Here is a 22,872-nt window from a genome sequence, read left to right on the forward strand (position 1 = left end):
TATTATTAATTAATATGACAGATTTATAATAAAGATAATTTGTAATAATGATATTAATTTATATAATTATTGTTTTATTAATGATATTAATTTATACAATTTATTGTTTTATTAATGATATTAATTATATAATTTATTGTTTTATTCATGATATTAATTATATAATTTATTGTTTTATTTTATTATTTAAATCTATATATTATTTAAATTCAAATTTTATGTATAAAATTCGATATTACAGGAAAATGTTGTTAATTTGTTTAATGCAATGAAAAATTATTCGCGAAATTAAATAAACGTATTATTGATTTACGTATAATACTATCGATCAGACGGAGAATATGTGTTAATTATGATTACATTATATTGTAATTAATTTTTGTTTCCTATCGCATAATCCCTTTGTCATCGCAAAATAATTATTGATCAAATTGAATAAATGTATCGACTACTTGGTAAACGGGATATTACGGTCGAAAGTTTGTAGGTTATTTTAAAAATCAATTACACCTATTTCCAAACTTTTTCTAAAACCCCTATTTATAAATCGTGGTTGAAGAAAAAAAAAACTATAATGTTATAAAAATTGAATTATGATCTAAAACCAAAGTATCGAAAAATGTTAATCAATTTTTTGTTAAATTACCATCACCAGCATGACATAATTTCTATAGAAAATATTAATAATAATAATAATAATAATAAATGAAATATATAACGAACACATATACAATAAAAAAATTGACTTATAATCAATTAGAATAATAAATATACTTTAAATAACTAAACTATGACAAACCTTGTTAGAACAATTGAAGAAGATTTGAAATGTTATTGGATTAAAATATTTTAGCGCACTTTATATATAACTCACTGCATATATTCATATTTGAACACGTACACATAAGTCATACAACATTCTGCCAAAATGACGTAACGTTAATGCACGTCTAAATTGCACATTTTGACAGTTTGGAGATGTACCAATTATCATTTAAATTTAGAACGAAATTTTCGCGTATCGATGAAAACAAGAATCGTGTTGTCCACCATTCGTTCCTCAAAATTTCCTCTTAAAAAATTACGTACGAAAGGATTAAAGGTTCGTTCACAAAAACACACACACACACACTTATGTACATACGTAACACATATACACAAATTTTCTTTACATACAGAAAGTTTTCGTTCATTAATCCGAGAATAAAAAAGTCAAATCAGCCGACACTAAAGGAAATAAAATTCGCGCCATTTAACGTGTCTAACAAATTTACGAGAAATCGACTCTGACGAACTCGAACTCGAACTCGAACTCGAACTCGAACTCGACTGTGAAAAGTTATCCTCGTGTGTCCTCCTATTTCCTGCACACGCAATTGGACGATAAATTGACGCACTGATAGCCCTTCTCCCTCCTCCTCCTCCTGCTCCTCCTCCTTCCCCTCTTCTCTAGCAATCATCGGATAAATTTGTTCCAAGTAATTAACGTTTCAAACAACTACGATCTATGTTATCTATAATATTTTATCAAGTAAGATAATAATTAGAAGAATAAATAAATCAAATTAAAAAACGAACAAATATAATAACAACAACACAATTATCGAAATATTATTAATAATATAGTTAATTTAAAATTATTATTATTATTATTATTATTATTATTATTATTAAAAATAGTTTAATATAATTATTAATTAATTCTGAACGAGAAAAAGTGTAAGACTCGTGCACGCAAAAAAAAAAAGAAACAAACGTGAACAGTAATGATTAATCTAAAAAAAATAATACGAATGATTATATCAATTCGATAAATTATTATTATAATTATTAATTAATTCTGAACGAGAAAAAGTGAAAGATTCGTGCACACAAAAAAAATGTGAACAGTAATGATTAATCTTAAAAAAATAATACGAATGATTATATAAATTCGATGAATTATTATTAATAATAAATTAATTTATAAAACAAATTAATATACCTCACGCAATGGGATGTATTTGACGTAATCGAATCTTCCATTGGTTTTTCTTCTATTGTTTTGAAAATATCTTTCGAACGATCTAACGCATGCCAAACATCCGTCGAATTGACAACACATTTGACGATTAAATATAAAAAAGAAAAAAAAATCCTCCTCCCCCAACAAAGAGGCGTAGAAAAGAATAAATTCGTTAAGTGTACACTGTGTGCAAGGTTTAAACGCGATTGACTGACATTGTCTCATGCAAAATCTCGGTCAGGGTATTAGAATTCAAAGACTACGGGACTCAAGCCAAAGATTGTATTTTTGAACACGACCAAGCCGACATTGACTTTCGTCGTTGTCCTATTGGTGGCTCTTAAACTAGTGTTAGTAAGTGCATTTGATTCGTTCAAAAGCTAAGACTTTAATTGCAAGTCAATTAAAAAAGAAAAAAAAAAGGAAAAATATATAAAATCAATGTCAAATATTAAAATTTTAAATGTGAAAGAATAATTTCGAATATAATTAAAAAAAAAAAAAAAATTAAATTTCTTAACAAAAAAAAAGAGAAAACAAAAATCATACGATTTATTAAATAATAATAATAATAATAATAATACAGGAATGTTACTCTCCTAACAATAATTAATAAAAAAAAAATACCTTAACAGGGATATACATAAAAGTTAAAGAAATTTTATCAAATTTGGGAATCGATACGTGTGCCAATAATAATGCCAATTGGTGGCGAAAAAATAATAGATAAAATTAATTTTACAATTTTTAATTTAATAAATCATAGAATAAATTTATAATCACTTAAACCTCATTACCATAATTAATCGACGCATTATATAAATCTGGATATACATTACAAATACCACCATTTGAAACAAATCTTCCTGTTTTTTTTTTTAGAGACACATGAATCTGTAAAACATGATTGGTTTCTCGGGTAAACGATGAACAGATCAACCGAATCGATTTTTAACGAGGCTAATATACACACAAACACACACACAAACACAAATGTGTCCTGCATATTAGCATCCTTCCGGTATTTCACCACCACCACCACAAACAAAAATGACGATAACGATAACGACAATGACAACGACCATGAGGAAAACGACTATGGGGTGTACCATTAATCGATGCTCACCGATCGGCTTTAATTAAAAACTCCAGAACGCGATTGGTTCTTTTTCCCACCCCCACCCACTCTCCCCCTTTCTACGATCGTTTATCCTTTCCCCCCTTTTTTTCCAACCCTCCCATATCCATTCCCTTTTTCCTCGACCAACCCTCCTTTAACATTTACCGATGCACAAAGTCTACACCCCCTCCACCCCTCTTGGCCAGTGTGATCCACCCTTCACCTTATTCCTCCCGATTTTCGATTTGATTTCCGAGAGAACATACGCAATAATTGCCACTCGATATGATTCTTTTCATCGGTTATCAAAATGAATTTTTCTTTGATATCGATGACAACCACCTTTCAGGAATCATTTTCTTTTTTTTTTATATATATGTGTGTGTGTGTGTGTGTGTGTGTGTGTGTGAGTGAGTGAGCTAAAAACAAAAAGAATATTAATGTTTGAGAATAAAAAAGAAAAAAAACGGAAAGATTCAGCTATTAATGGGCATGATAATTTATATCCAAATAAGATTAGATTCAATTATAAATATTAACAAAGTGAGATAAAATTGTATTGCATATATATAAAATATTAATAAATGATAAAAACAAAAATCTATAAATAATATTAATTATATATGTTAATAATATATTAAAATAAATGTATGAATAATTGTATTGTATATATATATAATCTTAAATAAATGATAGAAAAAAAAATTTTGTATTATTAATAATAATATTGAAAATAAATATTTAATTTTTGTATAACACGTATATATTAAACATATACATATATATATATTTTATTTTATAATTAAAATCTCTATATAGAAACACATTTTATATAACGGGATATAATAAACGTCAATAAACTTGAAATAAAATCAGGTTTAGATTACGTCACAGTACTATAATCGATATCATAAAATGACGTATGGATAGGTTGACTTTCGATACGATGTGACGGATAATAATATAAATCTTTTTTCGGAAAACGATGAAACTTTAATTCAACAAAAGAACAACATTTGTTTACTTTAGGATTAGGATCCTATAAAAAAAAATTAGAATAAATTTAATGAAACTTTCGATTTCTTTGACACCACCACCACCACCACCAACCCCCTCCCCACTTACACCACCTCTTACCACCTCTCATTACTACCACCACTCAACTACGCGAAACAACCTTTACTGTCAAAATCTCCACGACTGCGATTATATTTATACTAAACCCCCCCACCCCTAGTCCCCAAGTGGGGGTAACACTGCCCTACCCCTTTCTTTTAAGAAAACAACATTTTTATTTCCATTTACAAATTCTAAATCGTGTTCGTTGAACAGATTAAAAATTAACATTAACGTAAATTAATTATCATTTTATATCAAACAACAATTTATATATCCTATAAAATAATATTAAACAATTAACATACACAATAATATAATTCATACGTAACACAACACACACACACACACACACGCAAGGGATGCACATGTAAATGTTTGCATGCCTGCTGTTTCTTACGTAATCCAAAGCCGTTAGGTTAAAACCACCATTGACGAACCACTTCCGATCATTGAGTGCAATCTCGGTATACGTGGTTATCTTTTTCAAGGCCGTATTCGAGAGGTCTTTCTATCTCTATCTCTTTTTCCCTTTCTCTTACGATTCTTATCTCTTCCCCCCCCTTCTCACCCCTCTCCAATCAAGAGAACGCAATTGCAGTGGTCTCTTCTCCCTATTCGATAATCGATGATATCATGAACCCAACACGTCTAGACGAACGATGAAAACGTTTCACTGTATATTACTATTTTATTATATATACTATTTATATACACTATATTATTATATATACTATTTTCATTGTATATTACGATATTATACTGTATTATAGTTTAAGTATGTGCATACACGCACACACACACGCACACACATACACAAAAGTAATATTCATTTAATGCAAGGGAAAATGATAGTTGGGAGAACAATATATCTAATTTTAGGGTTTATCTGTTAACAAGATTTGTTGTCGATATATCTGTTCGTTAATTGTGAATCATACGTTTAAATTTAATTTCATAAATTATATCGTTCGAATTGTAATGGTTATGGTAATTGTTGAATATGTAATAGAGGAAAATATAAATGATAAAAATAAAAGGAAAATAAACGTGTAACATAATATGTTATTATATTATCTTTTCTTAGTCAGATAATATAGGTTTTCGTTTATCTACCTGTGTTATGAGAGATTAAGAAAAATATATTATTACGATTTAATTAGACGAATGCGAACGTTACGTTTTAGGAGAAAAAAGAAAGCAAATAAATAAATAAATAAATAAATCTTATTTCCAAACCGAAGATAATTAATTTTCTTTTCTTTTTTACTTTATTTTTTCGTTAAAATTAAAGAATTAAACATATCATCTTAACTGTATTCGAACGTTTAAAGTTTCTATAAAAAGAAAAATATATATTGTGACAATAACACTTCAATTATCCTTAATTTTTATCAATTAAAAAAACAACATATATATATATATACTTTGATAATGATCTAGAACTATTTTTTATTTTTTCCACGAAATATTTAATATAACAATTAACTTCAAGTCTCAGATATTATTAAGGTTCACAACAACGACACCAAAAAAAAAAAAAAAATTAAAATGAACAAGTAAAAAATAAACGGCTCATATATATATTATCCTTATAACCCCCCCCCATACTCCTCTCCCAATATCAATTATAAATTCAAAGGATCGCAATGAACAGTTCATCGCCATCATCGTCATCGAATGAAAAAGAGAATAATAAAAATTTCAAAAAAAAAAAGAAAATAATTTCGTACGTTGAAACTTTCCGGTAGAAAATGAACAAGTTGTTGACGACGTATCATTCTTGTCATCGTACTGCGTTGACACTGACTAAACACAACAGAAGAGAGAACTTCTCTACTTATATTACATATATAACTACTAGTTAGCTAACCCTCTTCCTCCCCCTTTTTCTCTTTCTCTCTCGTGTTTCGTGAACCATGAAGAAAAAGAAATAAAGAAAGAAAAATACACACAAACATACACACATACATACATTCATATGATACATACATTCATATGATACATACATACATACATACAAATAACAGACATACACATACATTCACATGATACATATACACATACATACATTCATATGATACATACATACATACATACAAATGATACATGTATACAGCATACAAATAGATAGAAGAAGAAAAAGAATAAGAAGGAAGAAGAGGTGAAAGAGTGTGGGGGGGGAGGAAAGGGAGGAAAACAGCTACACGTTGGCATGTGCACAATGCATTACACACACCCGGTATCATAGTCGCGTGCTGACGGAAGACTCGTCACCATCGTAACCAATAGTCTTCGTTCCTACGATATACAAAACCACGTGGGTGGAAAATAACAGCTATTTATAACACTTTATCGCCTACTTTTGTTGTTGTTACCCTTCTTCTTCTTCTTCGACTTCAACTACGTTGCTTCCTCTCTCTCTCTCTCTTTCTTACTTTCACGTTTGCTCTAACCGTCTTGTTTTTTTTTTTTATAATCCTTTCTCTTTCTCTATCATACTTGAAGCGTGTAATCGGTTGTAAGAAGATAATAATATAGAAAAAGAAAAAGGGTAGGGGTGAGGTATTTTTTTTTCCTCTTCAGACGGTTAGTGGTGTCGATGACCAACCACGGTCAACGTCTGGCAACTTCAATGTCACGTTGATCGATTCATTCTTTTCTTCCTTGATCACTTTATTTAATTATTATTTTATTTATTTATTTTTGTTGTTTTCTTTTTTATATATTTTTCATATAACTCAACATGTTCCGTGCTTAATCGTTTCTGTGCTCTCAACCTTTTTTATTCAAATCATTTGAAATTGTTATTCATTAATTTATTAAATATTAATTTCCTCTCTCTCTCTCTTGAAATAGTAAATAAATATTATATGTCAACGTGTATCTCATCGAAGGTACACGTGTCACGTAAACGTGTCCAGTTATGTTATTTAATTCGTTTCTATTATAGAATATAAATTACATTTGGATAATTATTTTTAGATTGCCAATTAACACGAGATTATTTAATCGGTTGTCAACAAATAATGTGTTAATAATATTGACGACAATAATAATGATGATGATGATGATGATGATAAAAATGATTAAAAAATATATAAATCATATGAATCATATAATACGAAGATTGAATTGATTGATATAATTAAATTAAAAATAATTAAATAGAATCTCATTGGATTTTCAATGAATCAAAAAATAAAAATAAAAAGAATCTTAGAATTGCATTAATTTTTTTTACTTTTCGCACAATTAACGAGTCCAGGAGAATGATTTTGGAAAGATGGGATGGTTTAATAAGAGAATGTGCATTTTTAAATATACGAGAACACTAATTTCGCAGGAATACGTGACTCAACTCTACAATCGGTTACAAGAGTGTATATGTGTGCATGTATTTCCCTTCAATTGACCTGAGAGGGTCAAAAGCATCTAATTGCCAATTGTCAACCAACTTTCCTATACTTATTTTACCCTTTTATTCTTTTCTTTTCTTTCTATCGATCGTTATTTTCTTTCTTTCTTTTCACTTTCGATCACATTTCTGATTCCTCGAATATTCTACAGAGTGTCTGCCAAAATAATTGTTCGTTAGTATAAAAATTATTAGTAAAAATATATTAGAAAATGTGCAAACACGAACTAAAAAGAAACAAAAATTAAATCTATAAGAAACTACTTATAAATATATTTCAAGTAAATCAATTCTTTTGTTCATAAAATAAAACTGAACGTATCTATAAATCAAGATTCGAAAAAATTTAAACGACGTTCTATTGTTATATTTATTTATATCAAAAATTTATCTAACTTTTAAGTAGAAGAAAAAAAAATAAATTCAAATAAATGGAAACGATGACACAAAAAGATAAAGATAAAGAAGAAGGGTGGAAAAAGAAAAAGAGTAAAAAACAATTGGGAGAGAAAGAAATAGGAATAGAAAAAGTAAAAATAAAAGATTAGAAAATGTGCAAATACGAACAAAAAAGAAACAAAAATTAAATCTATAAGAAACTACTTATAAATATCTTTCAAGTATGTAAATCAATTCTTTCGTTCACAAAATAAGACTGAACGTATCTATAAATCGAGATTCGAAAAAATTTAAACGACGTTCTATTGTTATATTTATTTATATCAAAAATTTATCTAACTTTTAAGTAGAAGAAAAAAAAATAAATTCAAATAAATGGAAACGATGACACAAAAAGATAAAGATAAAGAAGAAGGGTGGAAAAAGAAAATAAGTAAAAAGAAAAAGAGTAAAAAACAATTGGAAAAGAAAAGAATAGAAAAGGAAATAGAAAAAGAAAAGATTAGCAAGGTCAGGATTGGATTTCGTTGCGATTTTCCTTCGACTCAGGTTAAGGTGATGTTAGCAAGAGGTTGGAATCAGGTAATGGAATGTGTAATATATATATATATACCCTTGTAAAATCCTTTAACGTTAACACACGTTCCACATTCTTGACTATGGAACTAGGTCTAGTCTCCCTTTAAGGTTTGAAAGCTGGTAAGATCGTATGGAACTCGATTAAACTCGTAGGGAAAGGGCTAACTACCTTCTACTTCCTACCTAAAGCAACCTAACTCGCTTAGGATTATCTACAATCGTATATCTTCTTATAATCTTGACCTCTCACTTTTAACATATAATACTATCTGATCTATTATATACAAGAATAGAGGAAGGGAAAGGGTAAGGGAATGAATGCATTATGCATTAATGTTGCATACTACAAAATCTAACCTTAAGATCTTTTTTATGAATTATGTTCATAAAATGAATCGTTTCAAATGAATTTTATTTCTATGGATTTTTATCAATACTTGGAAATTTGAGGATGGTGTTTCAAATTGTTTTATTTAAATAAAGGGTTAAAAATCATGATCGTATTTATGTAGGAGGTTGCAAATAAGTGCATCGTTTAATACTCTGAGTGGCAAAACTCATTTGTGTTGGTATATATTGTAAGAAATAAATTTGATTATAATATTAAGCTTTTATGTACATTGAATTTGTTACTTTGTTAATCATTTTTATAAAAAGTTCGAGATGTTTAATTTAAATAAACGTAGAATTAAGGGGTCGTGCTAACAACGTTTGAGTGATAATATCTTCCATAAAATAATTTAGAATTGGTCGAGAAATTTGTAGGTGGATTGACGAATGTCTGAAAAATTATGAAAACTTAATTCTTTTTTTTCTTTTCCTTTTTTTTTTCTTCTTTTTGTTGACATATTCGAGATAACCGAGCCTAATGACAACAGTTGGCATCTATGGTGGTGCGAGACAAATGACGCTAGGAATATATTAGATTCGAAACTTGGAGCACATCAAAGGATACCACATTTTCGTAATCATTACGAACTAACGCGAAAGAATTATCTATGTAGAAACTTGAAACGTTACAAGAAGTTTTTAACGAAGTCGGGCAAGATATCGGAGGCAGAACTTTGCGATTCGATGCCGATCACTTTTGAACTTCCAAGCGAGTACAGAATGTTCGTTGAAGAATATCAAAGGCAACCTGGTTCAACTTGGATCGTTAAACCAGTTAGCAGATCCCAAGGTAAAGGAATATTTTTGTTCAGAAGATTGAAAGATCTGATCGATTGGAAATCCTCGAGAATTGAGAAACAACAATCGGATGTACCTGCGGAAACTTTTGTCGTTCAAAAATATATCGATGATCCATACCTTCTGGCAGGTTTGTTAGAACACAAGTATAACATTATTAGACAAACTTAAATAGGCATTCGTGAGGAGATTGGACGGTGGGTCCTAGATAGCTCAATGGTTAAAGAGCAGTCGCCCGGAAAGTGGAAGATCTGGGTTCGAATCCCGGTCCAGTCAGTCCAACGGCCCAATTTTTTCACGAATCCTACAATACTTTAATTAATGTATTGGGTTGCTAGGGGAAAAATATTTATTACTAAATAAATAAATATATAATAATTAAAAGCAATGATTTTGTATTTCGATACATAAATAATTAATTATTACTGTGATATATAAAATTGTAAAAATTAATATACCACAAGTATCACATATTTTCGTATATTAAAATCAAAGGTATATATTTTAATAAATGTATTAGATTGCTAGGAAAAATGTTTATTACTAAATAAATAATTAATTATTAGTGTGATATAAAATTGTAAAAATTAATATACCACAAGTATCACATACTTTCGTATATTAAAATCAAAGGTATATACTTTAATTAATGTATTGGATTTACTGGGAAAAATGTTTACCAAATAAATAAATAAATAAATTAATAATAATAATCAATGATTCCATATTTCAACATATATAATAAATAATTCATTAAAATTATAATATATAATTGCAAAAAAGAAATTAATATAATTAAAATATAATTAATATATATTATATTATTCAATAAAAGAATTTTCCAAGCAATCCAATATTATAACAGAGATGCATCAGCTAGTAATAGTCGAGTCATTTTTCAATGCATCTATCGATGGCTCTCGTAAATGAAAGAGCTATCTACCAAGTGAAATCCATAGAAGTTGTATTGCTAGTGGCATCGATGAAAGACAAGGATGAAGAATAAGAATAAGAAGAAGAAGAGGAAGAGGAAGAGGATATGAGAGAGAGCTTGGAACTCAATCGACTCACTCACACATTCCCTCACTCACTAACACATTACACATTCACTCACACATTTACTCGGAGAGCTTGGAACTCAATCGACTCACTCACACATTCCCTCACTCACTCACACACTTACTCATTCACTCACACATTCACTCATTCACTCTCTTTCTTTATCAAAAGATACCTTTACCCAACTTTTAGACTAAAAACTATCTTATATACATAGATTCACTTCTATGGTAATAGCTTTTTGTAAAATATTTTCTTTTACCAAATCTTTTAAAAAAAAAAAAAATATCTTTTCTACCTTCCTTTCCCATTTTTCTCTTCCAGGACGAAAATTCGATCTCCGTATCTACGTCCTGGTAACATCTTTTCATCCCTTGAAGGTTTGGTTAGCCAGAGAAGGTTTTGTACGTTTATCTAGCCAACTATTCGACTTAAAGAACATTAACGATAGTAGAGTTCATTTGACTAACATGGCGATACAATTGAAAAGATCTAAAGAAGATGAACCTATTGATAAATCTATGAAAGATACCAAAAGAAATTGCAAGTGGTCTTTATTAAAATTTCGAGAATATTTAACAGCTCGTCATGGGATTTCTATTGTCGAAAATCTTCTACAACGTATAACTGGTAAATATTTTATTTATGAATCACCGTGTCAATTTATCGTTGAACTTCAACAAAAGATACAAAAATAATGAACAAAATAAAATTCGTATTAAAAAAAAAAACGCGAGTCCTACCTCGACACGGTTTCAAAATTGCACTCATTTTTAATTATTTACCTTCACAAATAAGTAAAATCGATGCAAAAAAATGAAACCATTGCATTAACCGAACTATGAAAAGCAAAGGGACCGAGGAGAAGGGAGACATTTGAATTAGGGTATTCCACTTTCCTGATAACTGATCTAAACTTTTGAACATATTCAGACCACCAACCGATCAACTTTATAAACTCTGACACATATTTCAACAAACTTGTTTAATTGTTTTTTCAAAATTCAATTACAACAACTACCACTACTACTATTACTAATCAACGTGTTAAATGTTTCCCACATGTTATGATACACCCTGTATATATGTTTATGTAGCTAGGCGTGAACCGGTTAAGCTATTATAAAACCAAGCCTGTTTCCATCACACACATACACATATACATATATATATTCACATATACAGGAGTGATAATGGCGAGTCTGCTAGCCGTGCAACCGGTGATGATGCAAGGTAGGAACTCGTTCGAGTTATACGGTTACGACGTGATCCTCGACGAGAGTCTGACACCCTGGTTGCTCGAGGTGAACGCCTCGCCCTCTTTAAGTGCCACCGACACTGAGGATTATCGTCTCAAGTTCGATCTCATCGACGATGTCCTAAACATCATTGATTTCGAGCATCGGTTTACAACTAACCAGACCAGGATAGGTGGTTTTGATCTTATCTGGTACAACGATTCACCAATTTGGATTACTTTACCGACTCATCATTCATCATACTTTTGCGAGGAAAAATCATGCAACGGTTTTCAAAAATTAAATATATTTTTGGGTGCTAAGAATAATCGTATCGAACAATTGAACAAAATTATGCGAATTTGTTGAAAAATTGATTGGAATGAGTGTCAATGAAGAGAATTATATTTGTGATAATATTTGAGTAATTCGTTTTATTAAATCAATTCTTTTTTTCAAGATTTATATTATTTTACTTGTGTTAGGTGTGTGTGTGTGTGTGTGTGTGTGTGTGTGTGTGTGTGTGTGTGTGTGTGTGTGTGTGTGTGTGTGTGTGTGTGTGTGTGTGTGTGTGTGTGTGTGTGTGTGTGTGTATACGTATGACGAGAAATATGTTTTGATGTTGAAAAGAGATATAAATGTCTACAAGGTATATACACTACCTTCTACCAACTGTAACCTAGCTACGTTATCGTAAACCACGTTTGAGAGAGCTCGTATAAAATCTAGAAAAAATAAATTCCCTTAACGCTCTCCTAGGGATATTTTCTTTTTATATTTTAGTATACGCATAAATCGGTTTTTACTATTACGTTTTATATACATGATATTTTGTAAATTGGTGATATTATAAGTACGAACAGGTGGTGAAATAACAATTAAATCTCAAATGTACGATCAAATTTGTTTGCAGCTGAAGCCTCATTCAAAAAAAAAGGAAAAATAAATTTGAAAGTTAATCGAATAATACGAGATTTCTTTAATACCTAAATTAACCAATTTTTATTTTACATGTTATAATATATGTGATCGTTTAAATTGTTTCGATAATAAAATTGTATTTTGTTTGTTTAACATTGATAAGAAATTAACTATTATTCCCCGTATAGATCGTATCCGGTAATATTTCGTTAAAACCTCGGACACGTTTTATTGATTCATCAATGTTTCGTCTTTCTCCTCTAATTTAATTTCATCTCGCATCGCATACATACAAGGGGGAGTAAGAGAGATGGGGGGGGAGGTGGAGGACAAGTGTATAGGAAAGGCCAGTGCAATGTAAGCACCACCAGCAGCAGCAGCAGTACGACAGCTGGATCCAACGAAACTAACGAGCAAGAATTAGTTCAACGTTGCTACGAGAAAAAAAAAGAAAGAGGGGGGTGGTCTTCTTTTTCCATTCTATATCAAATTTATGCATATTCATCTGTGCATCGAATTTGTTTCGCTTTCATGATTCCTTTATTTGTCTTTTTTTTTTTATTAATTTTTTAATATTTATCAAAATAATCCCTCTGCCTCCTCCCCGCCACCACCACCACCACACGAAAATATTAGAATTGCATTAAATGTTTATTCGGTGCATTCTTCATTTAAATCAATAGAACGTTTAAAAGTCAATAATTGTTTTCTGGAAAAAAAAAAAGGAAAAAAAAAGAAATATTCGATAAAAATTCGGCTGTGATATTTACATTCCCTTAAAAGAAAATAAACATTAATTTTTATCGTCTAATATTTACATGGAAAGCGTGGAAAAAAATCAAAACGATCGATAAATGGGTAGGGTTTTTTTTCCTTTTTCTTTTTCTTTTTCTTCTTCTACCTTTCGTTGCATAGTAAAAAAAAAAAGAAACGTTCGTTTAAAAAGAAATAATCGTTTTACTTTTGGGACCTAATCAAAATGCGAAAATAAATCGAATCGTAAAGGAATCAATTAAAAAAAAAAAAAATGTGTAAATAATTTATAAATTGATGCATCTGAAAAAAAAAAACATTTTTTTTCTACAATTGCGCATATAATTTGTTTTTTTTTTTCTTTCTATCTTTTTGACACTTAGTTACTCCTACTATTCCTTCTTTTCCATTCTTTCTCATTCTTTCAAGAAGGGCCTAAATATAGAGGTTGGGTTGGATGAGGCAAGTAACTTCGGTTTTAGTGTATATAAAACTTGCCCCAGAGCGCGAAAACTGGAGTGAACTCGTTAAAATTATGACTACGAAAGAGATCATTATTAGTAGTAGTAGTAGTAGTGGTGGTGGTGGGGGGGGGGTGGTAGGTAGATAAGTAGGTAGATAGATAAGAAAAAAAATCTTAAGAACGATTCGATTAAAAACAATCAATCGATTGGTTGTTTTTTTTCATCCAAACTTGCTTGAACTTCCACAACATTTTTTTTAATTACCCATTAAGAAATATCAAAACTATTTCCTGCGATTTAAATTACGTTTTACAACGTAAAAGAAATTCCACCCTCAAAAAAAATGTTAAACTTTTAAGCAAAACATTTTGGATCCTATCATCTGGGAAAAAACCGAGAACAAGTATCTTATAATTATTATTTTTAATAATAATACAAATTAAAAAACGAACGATACAACATTGAATCAATTTTTCAATAATCATTATTCATCTTTTAAATAATATTAATAAATGTCTAGACAGACTTTTTTTCTAATACCTACAATAATACAATTATCAAATTTCAATCACAGATTACATCGATAAAATTATATCATTCTTAATAATAATCAATTTCGTCATTCTATATGATTAATATATCTTCGATTAAATCCCAGTTTATAAATCATTCTGACTAAACCTTATCTGACGATAAGATTCAAATCTTATTATATAGCTAAAATTAATTGAAAAAGAACAACAAAAAATATTGTATTGTATATTTATTATTAAAATAATTAAAAAATTTATTTATTATTTATTATTTATATATTTTTTTATTTATTATTAAATATTAAAAAAAAATAAAAACAATTTGATAGGATTTATATTGAAATGCAAAGACACTTAAAAACACATTTCAAGAGAACCAAACAATAAATGAGAATCAAACGAGAGCTTCTCTTCTTCTCACGAGAGAATCTCGAGAATTCGTTTGACTATAAGAAGCAGATGAAAAGGGAGGGAGGAGGAGGAGGAGGAGAAGGAGGGGGAGGAAGAGGAAACAGGTACACGTTGGTATGCTTTGGTATTACCTCGAGTATTCCATAAATTCTCCTATCACGTAGTTACCCACTCGATGGACCAATTGTTACTACGACGAGTAAGATGCCATCGAAGGTTTATATCCTACCCCCACTCCCTCCCACCCTTTATAGTACATAAATCCAAGGACATAATCGTTCGAATTTACCTATCAAATCTGATACACATTCGATCAGAATACAATTATACGTAACGTAAATAATATATGTATTAATAAATAATTAATACTTTATATATATTAATTTTTATAATAATTTATATATATTCCTATATATATTCGTAAATATAACAATTTGTTTGTCTATATTATTTTTATATCATTTTCTTTTATTTATTATTATTTATTATAGGAAGAAACATGTAAGAAATTATTTTATTCTTTTTTTGTTTTTAATATTATATATATAAAAAAATGTTTCTAGGTATGAAAATAAATTTCTGAAAATACAATATTTTTTCCAACCTGCTGCAATAGTTATCGACTCACCTAGGGCGTACCTAGGTCGTATCCGTCGATAACGCAGAGTTCAACGACCCCCCCAACTCTGCCTGTGGCACGTGAACTAATTAAAATATAAAAAAAATAAAAAAAAATATAAAAAAGATAAAAGAGAATATATCTTTCTCCGATATCCGATATCCTCTACCGTCCTATCAAAATCTCTATCACGATTTCCGGCAATTCTTGTATCTATCTTCAGTTAAAGGGGAAAAAAATGTTCTACGAATGATTAACGAAATATCAAACTAATTAAAAGAAATATATATATGTATATATTTACAGGAAGTAGATAAATATTATCAAACATTTTTTTGAGAAAAAATTATTATATTTTGTTTCTCTTTTGTTTTTTAAAAACACAACCATAATACTCCTCTTTCACTCATAAACTTTCGTAATTCCGATAAATTTGTACTTTTAATGCAAATTTCTTTTCTCTTAAGTATACTAAAAGTATCATAGAATAAAAGAAGAAATACTATCAACCTCCATATATTTTCTTTTTCGATACCGAAAACAGAATGCTACCCCAACCCCCAATCCCCAAACTTGAATCTCTTACTTTAAAAGAAGCTTCCTAAACTTCATTAATTATAAACCTTTTGAATGAAAAAATAATATCAAAGTCATTTTTCTGCCCCAAAAAAGAAAATAAAAAGAGAAAACAAAAAAACTACTTTAAATTCAACCCATCCCCCTACCACCACCACCACCACCACTACCACCCTTCATTTGATACCCTTTTTTATTATCACAAAAATTGCCTGCAAAAACGTAATTAATTGCAGAGTAAAACTGGGTCCGTAGAAACAAAAAATAAGGAAGAGGGAGGAACAAAGATTACGTGTACGTATGTACGTGTGTATGTAAGAGAGGGAAAAAAAGAAAGAAAAAAAAAGAGAAAGAAAGAGAGAGAGAGAGAGAGAGAATGACCCCACTTTGGTAAAACATCGTCCTCCTCTGTCATAAACCCTCCTCATATTTCTCTCACTCTTCTTTCCCTCTCTCTCTCTCTCTCTATCTTTTTCTATCTATCTATCTATCTTTCATTTTCTATCTTCGTTTATCTCACAAACGAGGGTCGGTGTTAACGTCCTTAACCTATTTCCCGGTGTTACGTTAACGCAACATAATGATTTAGCTTCCTTCTTTTCTCCTATAATACCCCACACACACTAATACACAGTTACATTTAATCCTATAACTGTCTCTCTTTCTCTTTCAGTTTTAGTTTCTCTTTTTCTTTCTCCCCCATCTTTTTCGCCAAGCTTTAACGACGCGGACCCTTTTTCTTTTTTTTTTGTGCTTCTTTTTTTTTCTCCCCTTAACTTTTTTTTTCACGATGGATTATATAGTTATATCTGTCACATTGTAAATGTGATCTGTATCACGCATCAATGAAGAATACTTTTCCCCGAGATCATACTTAATTTAATTCTTATAAATATATCTCAAAGGGATGTGGTGAGAATGAGTACGGGGTATGGGGAATGTTTTTCGTAAATATTTGCTCGATAAATTAATGCGATTAATTATGCGTTACTAACTGTTATTATTATTGAATATTTAGATTTAAAACAAAAAGAAAAACGATTTATATATAGGATAATTAACGTTTTGATTGTTTAATAATCATATCGCTAATATTTATTTTGTTGCTTGTTAATTTAAATAAAATATGATATTGTGAAATGATAAATATAATAAATATGAAATGATGATAAATATTTATATCATGATAAATATATATATATATATATATGAATGATAAATAATATGAAATGATAAATATAATGAAATTATAAATATGTTATTTAAATAAAATATTTTTTGGAAATTGAATTGGATCATATTATTTGTCTATCTCCATTTTACTTTCCTAAAGAAAAAAAAAAGGAAAAAAAACATTAAAGAAAATAAAAAGTACTAATTTTGTTACTTGTTACTTTGAATAAAATATGATACCTTTTATAATTAAATCATATATATGTTTTAAATTTAATTGGAATGTGAACAATAATTTTTGGAAATTTAATTGGATTATATTATTTGTCTGTCTCTCTTTTACTTTCTTAAAAAAAAAGAATAAAAATAAAAGAAAAGACATTAAAGAAAATAAAAAGTATTAATTTTGTTACTTGTTACTTTGAATAAAATATGATACCGTTTATAATTAAATCATATATATAATATATATATATTTAATTGGAATGAACAATAATTTTTAGAAATTTAATTGGATCATATTATTCGTCTATCTCTCTTTTACTTTCTTAAAAAAAAAAGAATAAAAATAAAAGAAAAGACATTAAAGAAAATAAAAAGTACTAATTTTGTTACTAGTTACTTTGATTAAAATATGATACCGTTTATAATTAAATCATATATATATAATATATATTTAATTGGAATGAACAATAATTTTTAGAAATTTAATTGGATCATATTATTTGTCTATCTCTTTTTTACTTCCCTAAAAAAAAAGAATAAAAATAAAAAAAAGACATTAAAGAAGATAAAAGTACTAATATTGTTACTAGTTACTTTGAATAAAATATGATACCGTTTATAATTAAATCATATATAATATATATATATTTAATTGGATCATATTATTTGCCTGTCTCTCTTTTACTTTCCTAAGAAAAAAAAAAGGAAAAAGAAAAAAAAACATTAAAGAAAATAAAAAGTTCTAATTTTGTTACTAGTTACTTTGAATAAAATATGATACCGTTTATAATTAAATCATATATATAATATATATATATATTTAATTGGATCATATTATTTGTCTGTCTCTCTTTTACTTTCCTAAAAAAAAAAAGAATAAAAATAAAAGAAAAGATATTAAAGAAGATAAAAACTGTGCAATGTTATATACACAAAGAAGTATTACACGGTTCATATAATTTAACGATCGTCCTAAAAGATGATAGGATATCATGCTCGATATCAAAGATATACTATACCTAGCATGGGTCATATCATAAGTAGTATGTTATATATTCTACGTGTATGAGATAGATCTGAAGCAGCAGCAGCTGTACAAGTTTTGTAAAATGAAAAATAAAATGAAAGAAATAAATAGTGGAAAAGAAATCTAAAGAAATATATTCGATAGTGGAATCTGGTATCGAATAAAACAACTTCAATCCACAAACTACATTCCAACTATCGATCATTTAATATCTTTATGCATTTGATTATTCACATACACGTACACTACTGTATATATAAAGCTACTGTCGTGTGTGTGTGTGTGTGTTAAAACTAATATTATTCAAACGTATTTATATAAGAATAATATTTTATAATATTTTTTTTCTTATTTACATATTATTTAAACAATTTTGTTCAACTCAATTACATATCATTAACATGAAACAAATGCAGTTACATTCTCATTTACATATTCCGAGGATTTCTTAAGTATAATTTATTTCTTAATTGCATCAATTTACTTTTTTCTATTCGAAAAGCTAAATACGTAATGTTGAATATGTTCAAAGAATTTTTATATATTAAACGAATTTAGAATGATTCCAATTTACACGTTGTTGTTACTGTGAAACCAATTATTAGCATAAACGGAGGTTGTATAATTATTACTGTATCTTTTAAATAAATAATCTCAAACTTTTATCTGGTAATAACAAAAATATTTTCCTATTAATTAACTCGAAAATCATTTCATACAAATCTTAAATTAATAACGAATAAACATTCAACGAATTTATACTTTTATATTACCAAATAGATAATTTTGTATGAAAAAAAAAATAAACAAATTTGATTTATAAGATCTTAACATTCCAAATGATAAAATGATAAAAAGAAATGTTAAAACAAAAGAAAATAATATTTACCACTAATCGTTCCCGTTCATTAAACTTTCGGGATAAGTATCTCATTGGCTTATTAGTTTGCTAATATTTATAAATATTTCTATACGCGTTCAACGTGCATAGATGTACAAAAAAAAAAAAATAAAAAGAAAAAAAATGTTACCAAAGGTAAAAGAACAAGAAGATCGGTGATGGTCCGTTACAGATAAGAAAAATTAAATTGCCCGTCTCGAGTTCTTCTCGACGCTTCATCAACCCTAACTAAGAAAAAAAAAAAGCCACGATGAAATCTCCAATACTTAAACGCAAAAGAGAAAGAAAGAAAGAAAGAAAGAAAGGAAGAAGGAAAGATACTCGTGTGTCTCATCCTCTTTTCCACTTACGGAAGAGGAAATATCCTCCCCCCCCTTTTTCTCATCATCCCCTCTCCCACCATTCTCTTTCTATTTCACACACATACACACACACACACACAACTTTCCACGAATACCTATTTCTATTCTGCAATGAATAGAAATTAAGAAAAGATAAAAGATAAAAGAGAAAATTAATTATAAATAAAATAATTATAGGAAAAAAAAAATAAAAATAAAATAAATAGATCAATTTTACGTAACTTAATTATTTATACATACGCGTGTATGCATAAATATTTAATTATTTATATAAAAATTAGAAAATTTTGTATTCTAAATGAATATCAATTGAAACATTTATATTAGTTCTTCAAAATGATTTTAAATTTCGTTCGATTGATTTTGAAAAAGAAGAAGAAGTAGAAGAGTCAAAGAAGAAAAAAATCTCATTTCTCTTTTGGTTAAAATTAAAACCTGCTCGATTTCGTCGTCGTAGTCGTCGTCCTTTCGCGACTTTCACGGCTCGAAAACGAACGAGGCCGTTTATCGTTTGCAGAATCCTATTTTATTTTATTTTTATTTTTATTTTTACTTTTATTCACAATTTCAAATACAATTCTACCTGAGGGAGGGGGAAGGGGGAGAGTAAAGTGGAAAAAGAGATTTAAGTTATCGGTCGATCGGTCACGCTTTCGGAAAAGGAAAAGAAAAAGAAGAAGAAAAAAAAAGGAAAAAGTTGATTTAACTCTTCCTAACAGTAAGAAGAAAAAAGAAGAAAGAAAGAAAAAAAAGGAGAAACACCGTCGTCAAGTAAAAGTACGATGGACCGTGAATCGACGATTCACAATCATTTAAACGCATTTTGTTAGTTCCACCCCACCCCGTCTCGTCTCGTCTCGTCTCGTCAACCCTGCCCCCCACACTTTGCGTTTTCTCTTTCTCTTTCTCTTTGCTTTTTTTTCTTTTCAAACTTTATTTCCATTGGATAGAAACGGAAGGAAGAAATCCTGCGAACTGTGTTATATTTCTCGACCCAAATTGAAATCGATTCCGGTATCACCATCACCGAAACGCGGGAAAAACTCTAACCGATTTGAATTTATCTTTACTGTGGTGGTGGTGGTGGTGGTAGTGGTGGTTTTAGTTAAAAAGATTTTCAACCAACCTTCTTACCTCTATTTTTCTTTCTTTCTTATTCACTAATGGCAAACTATAAATTTTCTCTGTCTCGTTAAATAAATATATACATGTTTTTAGAAAAAATCTTGTATCTGTGTTACTAACATTTTAAATATCACGATGAATTGAATTTTCTGTTATATTTTCGTGATACAAATGATATATCATTTTGTTATCTTTATATCTCATTTATTTCTATATATTAGTAATACTTATTAGTATATTATTTATATTTCTACACAAAATTGTATGATTTTTATCTTTGACAGTTTTTTTTATTTCTTTTTTTCTTTTTTTATTGGATTTACGAGAATAATTCGTTCATCTTACGCGTATTTGTTAACGAAACAAAATTTTACTTAATTTTATCTGATAAAAATTCATCTACGTATTGATCAAAATAAACGTATGAAATGAAATATTTTTGTTTTACGAATTGTCAAATAGTCTTATTCGTAAATATAAAATAATATACGAAAACAAATCAACGTTAAATGAGAATCGTAAGACAGTGAGATTTTACAGAACACCCAGTATATTATATTTAAAGGGAAAGCAAATAATACAAACGTTTCTCGTTGCATTCTCATGAGCGATTAACAACTGGAACTTGTCATTTCTGCACAGCCACTGCACCTGTACCCACACTTTCCTTGAAAGATCATACTCGTAAACGTAAACTATATGTATGTATATACATACATATATATATATATGCACTTTGAAATCCGGTTTTCACGAATGAGATAGAAACAGGAGAGGGGAATAGGAAGGGGGGGGGACTCGCACGAAACTCGATGCTCGTTAACGAACGTGTTTCAACCCTTCCAGGTGTTGTGTTATAAGCAAAGTAATGCCGCACCCATTTCCTTATGTTTAAGATTAACTTCAAGAAAATTTCTTCTATAACCAAAAGAAAATTCCTTTCCCCCCCCTCACGCTCCAAAAAAAAAATATTCAAAACAGTCGTACGAATTAAAACTTCTCGAATGATCCCCACCTGGATTTGCGAAAATTATTCTTAATACGACTGAAAAGAAAAAACAAAAAAGAAGGAAAATAACAAAAGTTGTATTTCTAAAAACTTCGTTGCATTTTTATAAATTAAAAAAACCGATATTTGCAAGTACTGTTGCTACAGCGCGTAATTTTCCCATCGTCTTTCAAAGCGATTTTTCATTGGTTCTAAAACCTTTCTTTACTCCCCTCCCCCCTTTCGCCCTTTCTCACTACATCCCCCCTTTCCTCTCTTTTTTTGCTTCGTCCTCTGCAAACGAAATGCAGCATGGCGCTTAAATTCTTACTCTCGACAAAAACTACGAACGAATTTTAACGAGAATTCTTCGGGACATTCTTACGAAAACGATCGAAAGATATAACCTGTTCTTTTCTTTACTTCTTTTTCTTTTTTGTTTTTATTTTACTTTCCTTATCTGTAATGGAGAAAAGATGAACGAAAAGAAATACTAAGGGGGGGGGGCATGACAAATTTATGGACGCAGACGACAACGACAAGGATCAATATTAAACATAGTTAATCGAACTTTAACAAATCTTCTCATCGATCGAACGACATTACATTTGCATATAATCTGCTGATCCACATAAAAATATAAATAATATAATAATCTCATTGAATAGTGTC

General features: G+C 29.0%; 2 protein-coding genes across 4 annotated transcripts in view; one reads left to right on the forward strand and one right to left on the reverse strand.

Annotated features, from left to right (window-relative positions):
* LOC122516453 (probable tubulin polyglutamylase TTLL9) overlaps window positions 1–12,601 on the forward strand; it is a 16,635-nt gene extending 4,034 nt beyond the window's left edge. The window contains exon 2 of the mRNA XM_043634261.1: window positions 12,070–12,601. Within this exon, the coding sequence (XP_043490196.1) occupies window positions 12,070–12,491 (422 nt within the window). The 3' untranslated portion in view covers window positions 12,492–12,601. The remainder of the gene's footprint in view (window positions 1–12,069) is intronic.
* Window positions 1–22,872, reverse strand: part of LOC122516446 (PH and SEC7 domain-containing protein-like) — a 65,928-nt gene that overhangs the window by 26,521 nt on the left and 16,535 nt on the right. Inside the window, exon 1 of one of the 3 annotated variants that reach the window (XM_043634247.1) lies at window positions 1,985–2,171. The exons of 1 other annotated variant lie outside the window; for it this stretch is intronic. In XM_043634247.1, the coding sequence (XP_043490182.1) occupies window positions 1,985–2,104 (120 nt within the window). In that variant the 5' untranslated portion in view covers window positions 2,105–2,171. Of the gene's footprint in view, window positions 1–1,984; window positions 2,176–22,872 lie in introns of those variants that run through there. One more of the 3 variants, XM_043634249.1, reaches the window with a different exon arrangement.

Source organism: Polistes fuscatus, unplaced genomic scaffold, assembly GCF_010416935.1.
Source record: "Polistes fuscatus isolate 324 unplaced genomic scaffold, CU_Pfus_HIC Scaffold2, whole genome shotgun sequence".
Lineage (NCBI taxonomy): Eukaryota > Metazoa > Arthropoda > Insecta > Hymenoptera > Vespidae > Polistes > Polistes fuscatus.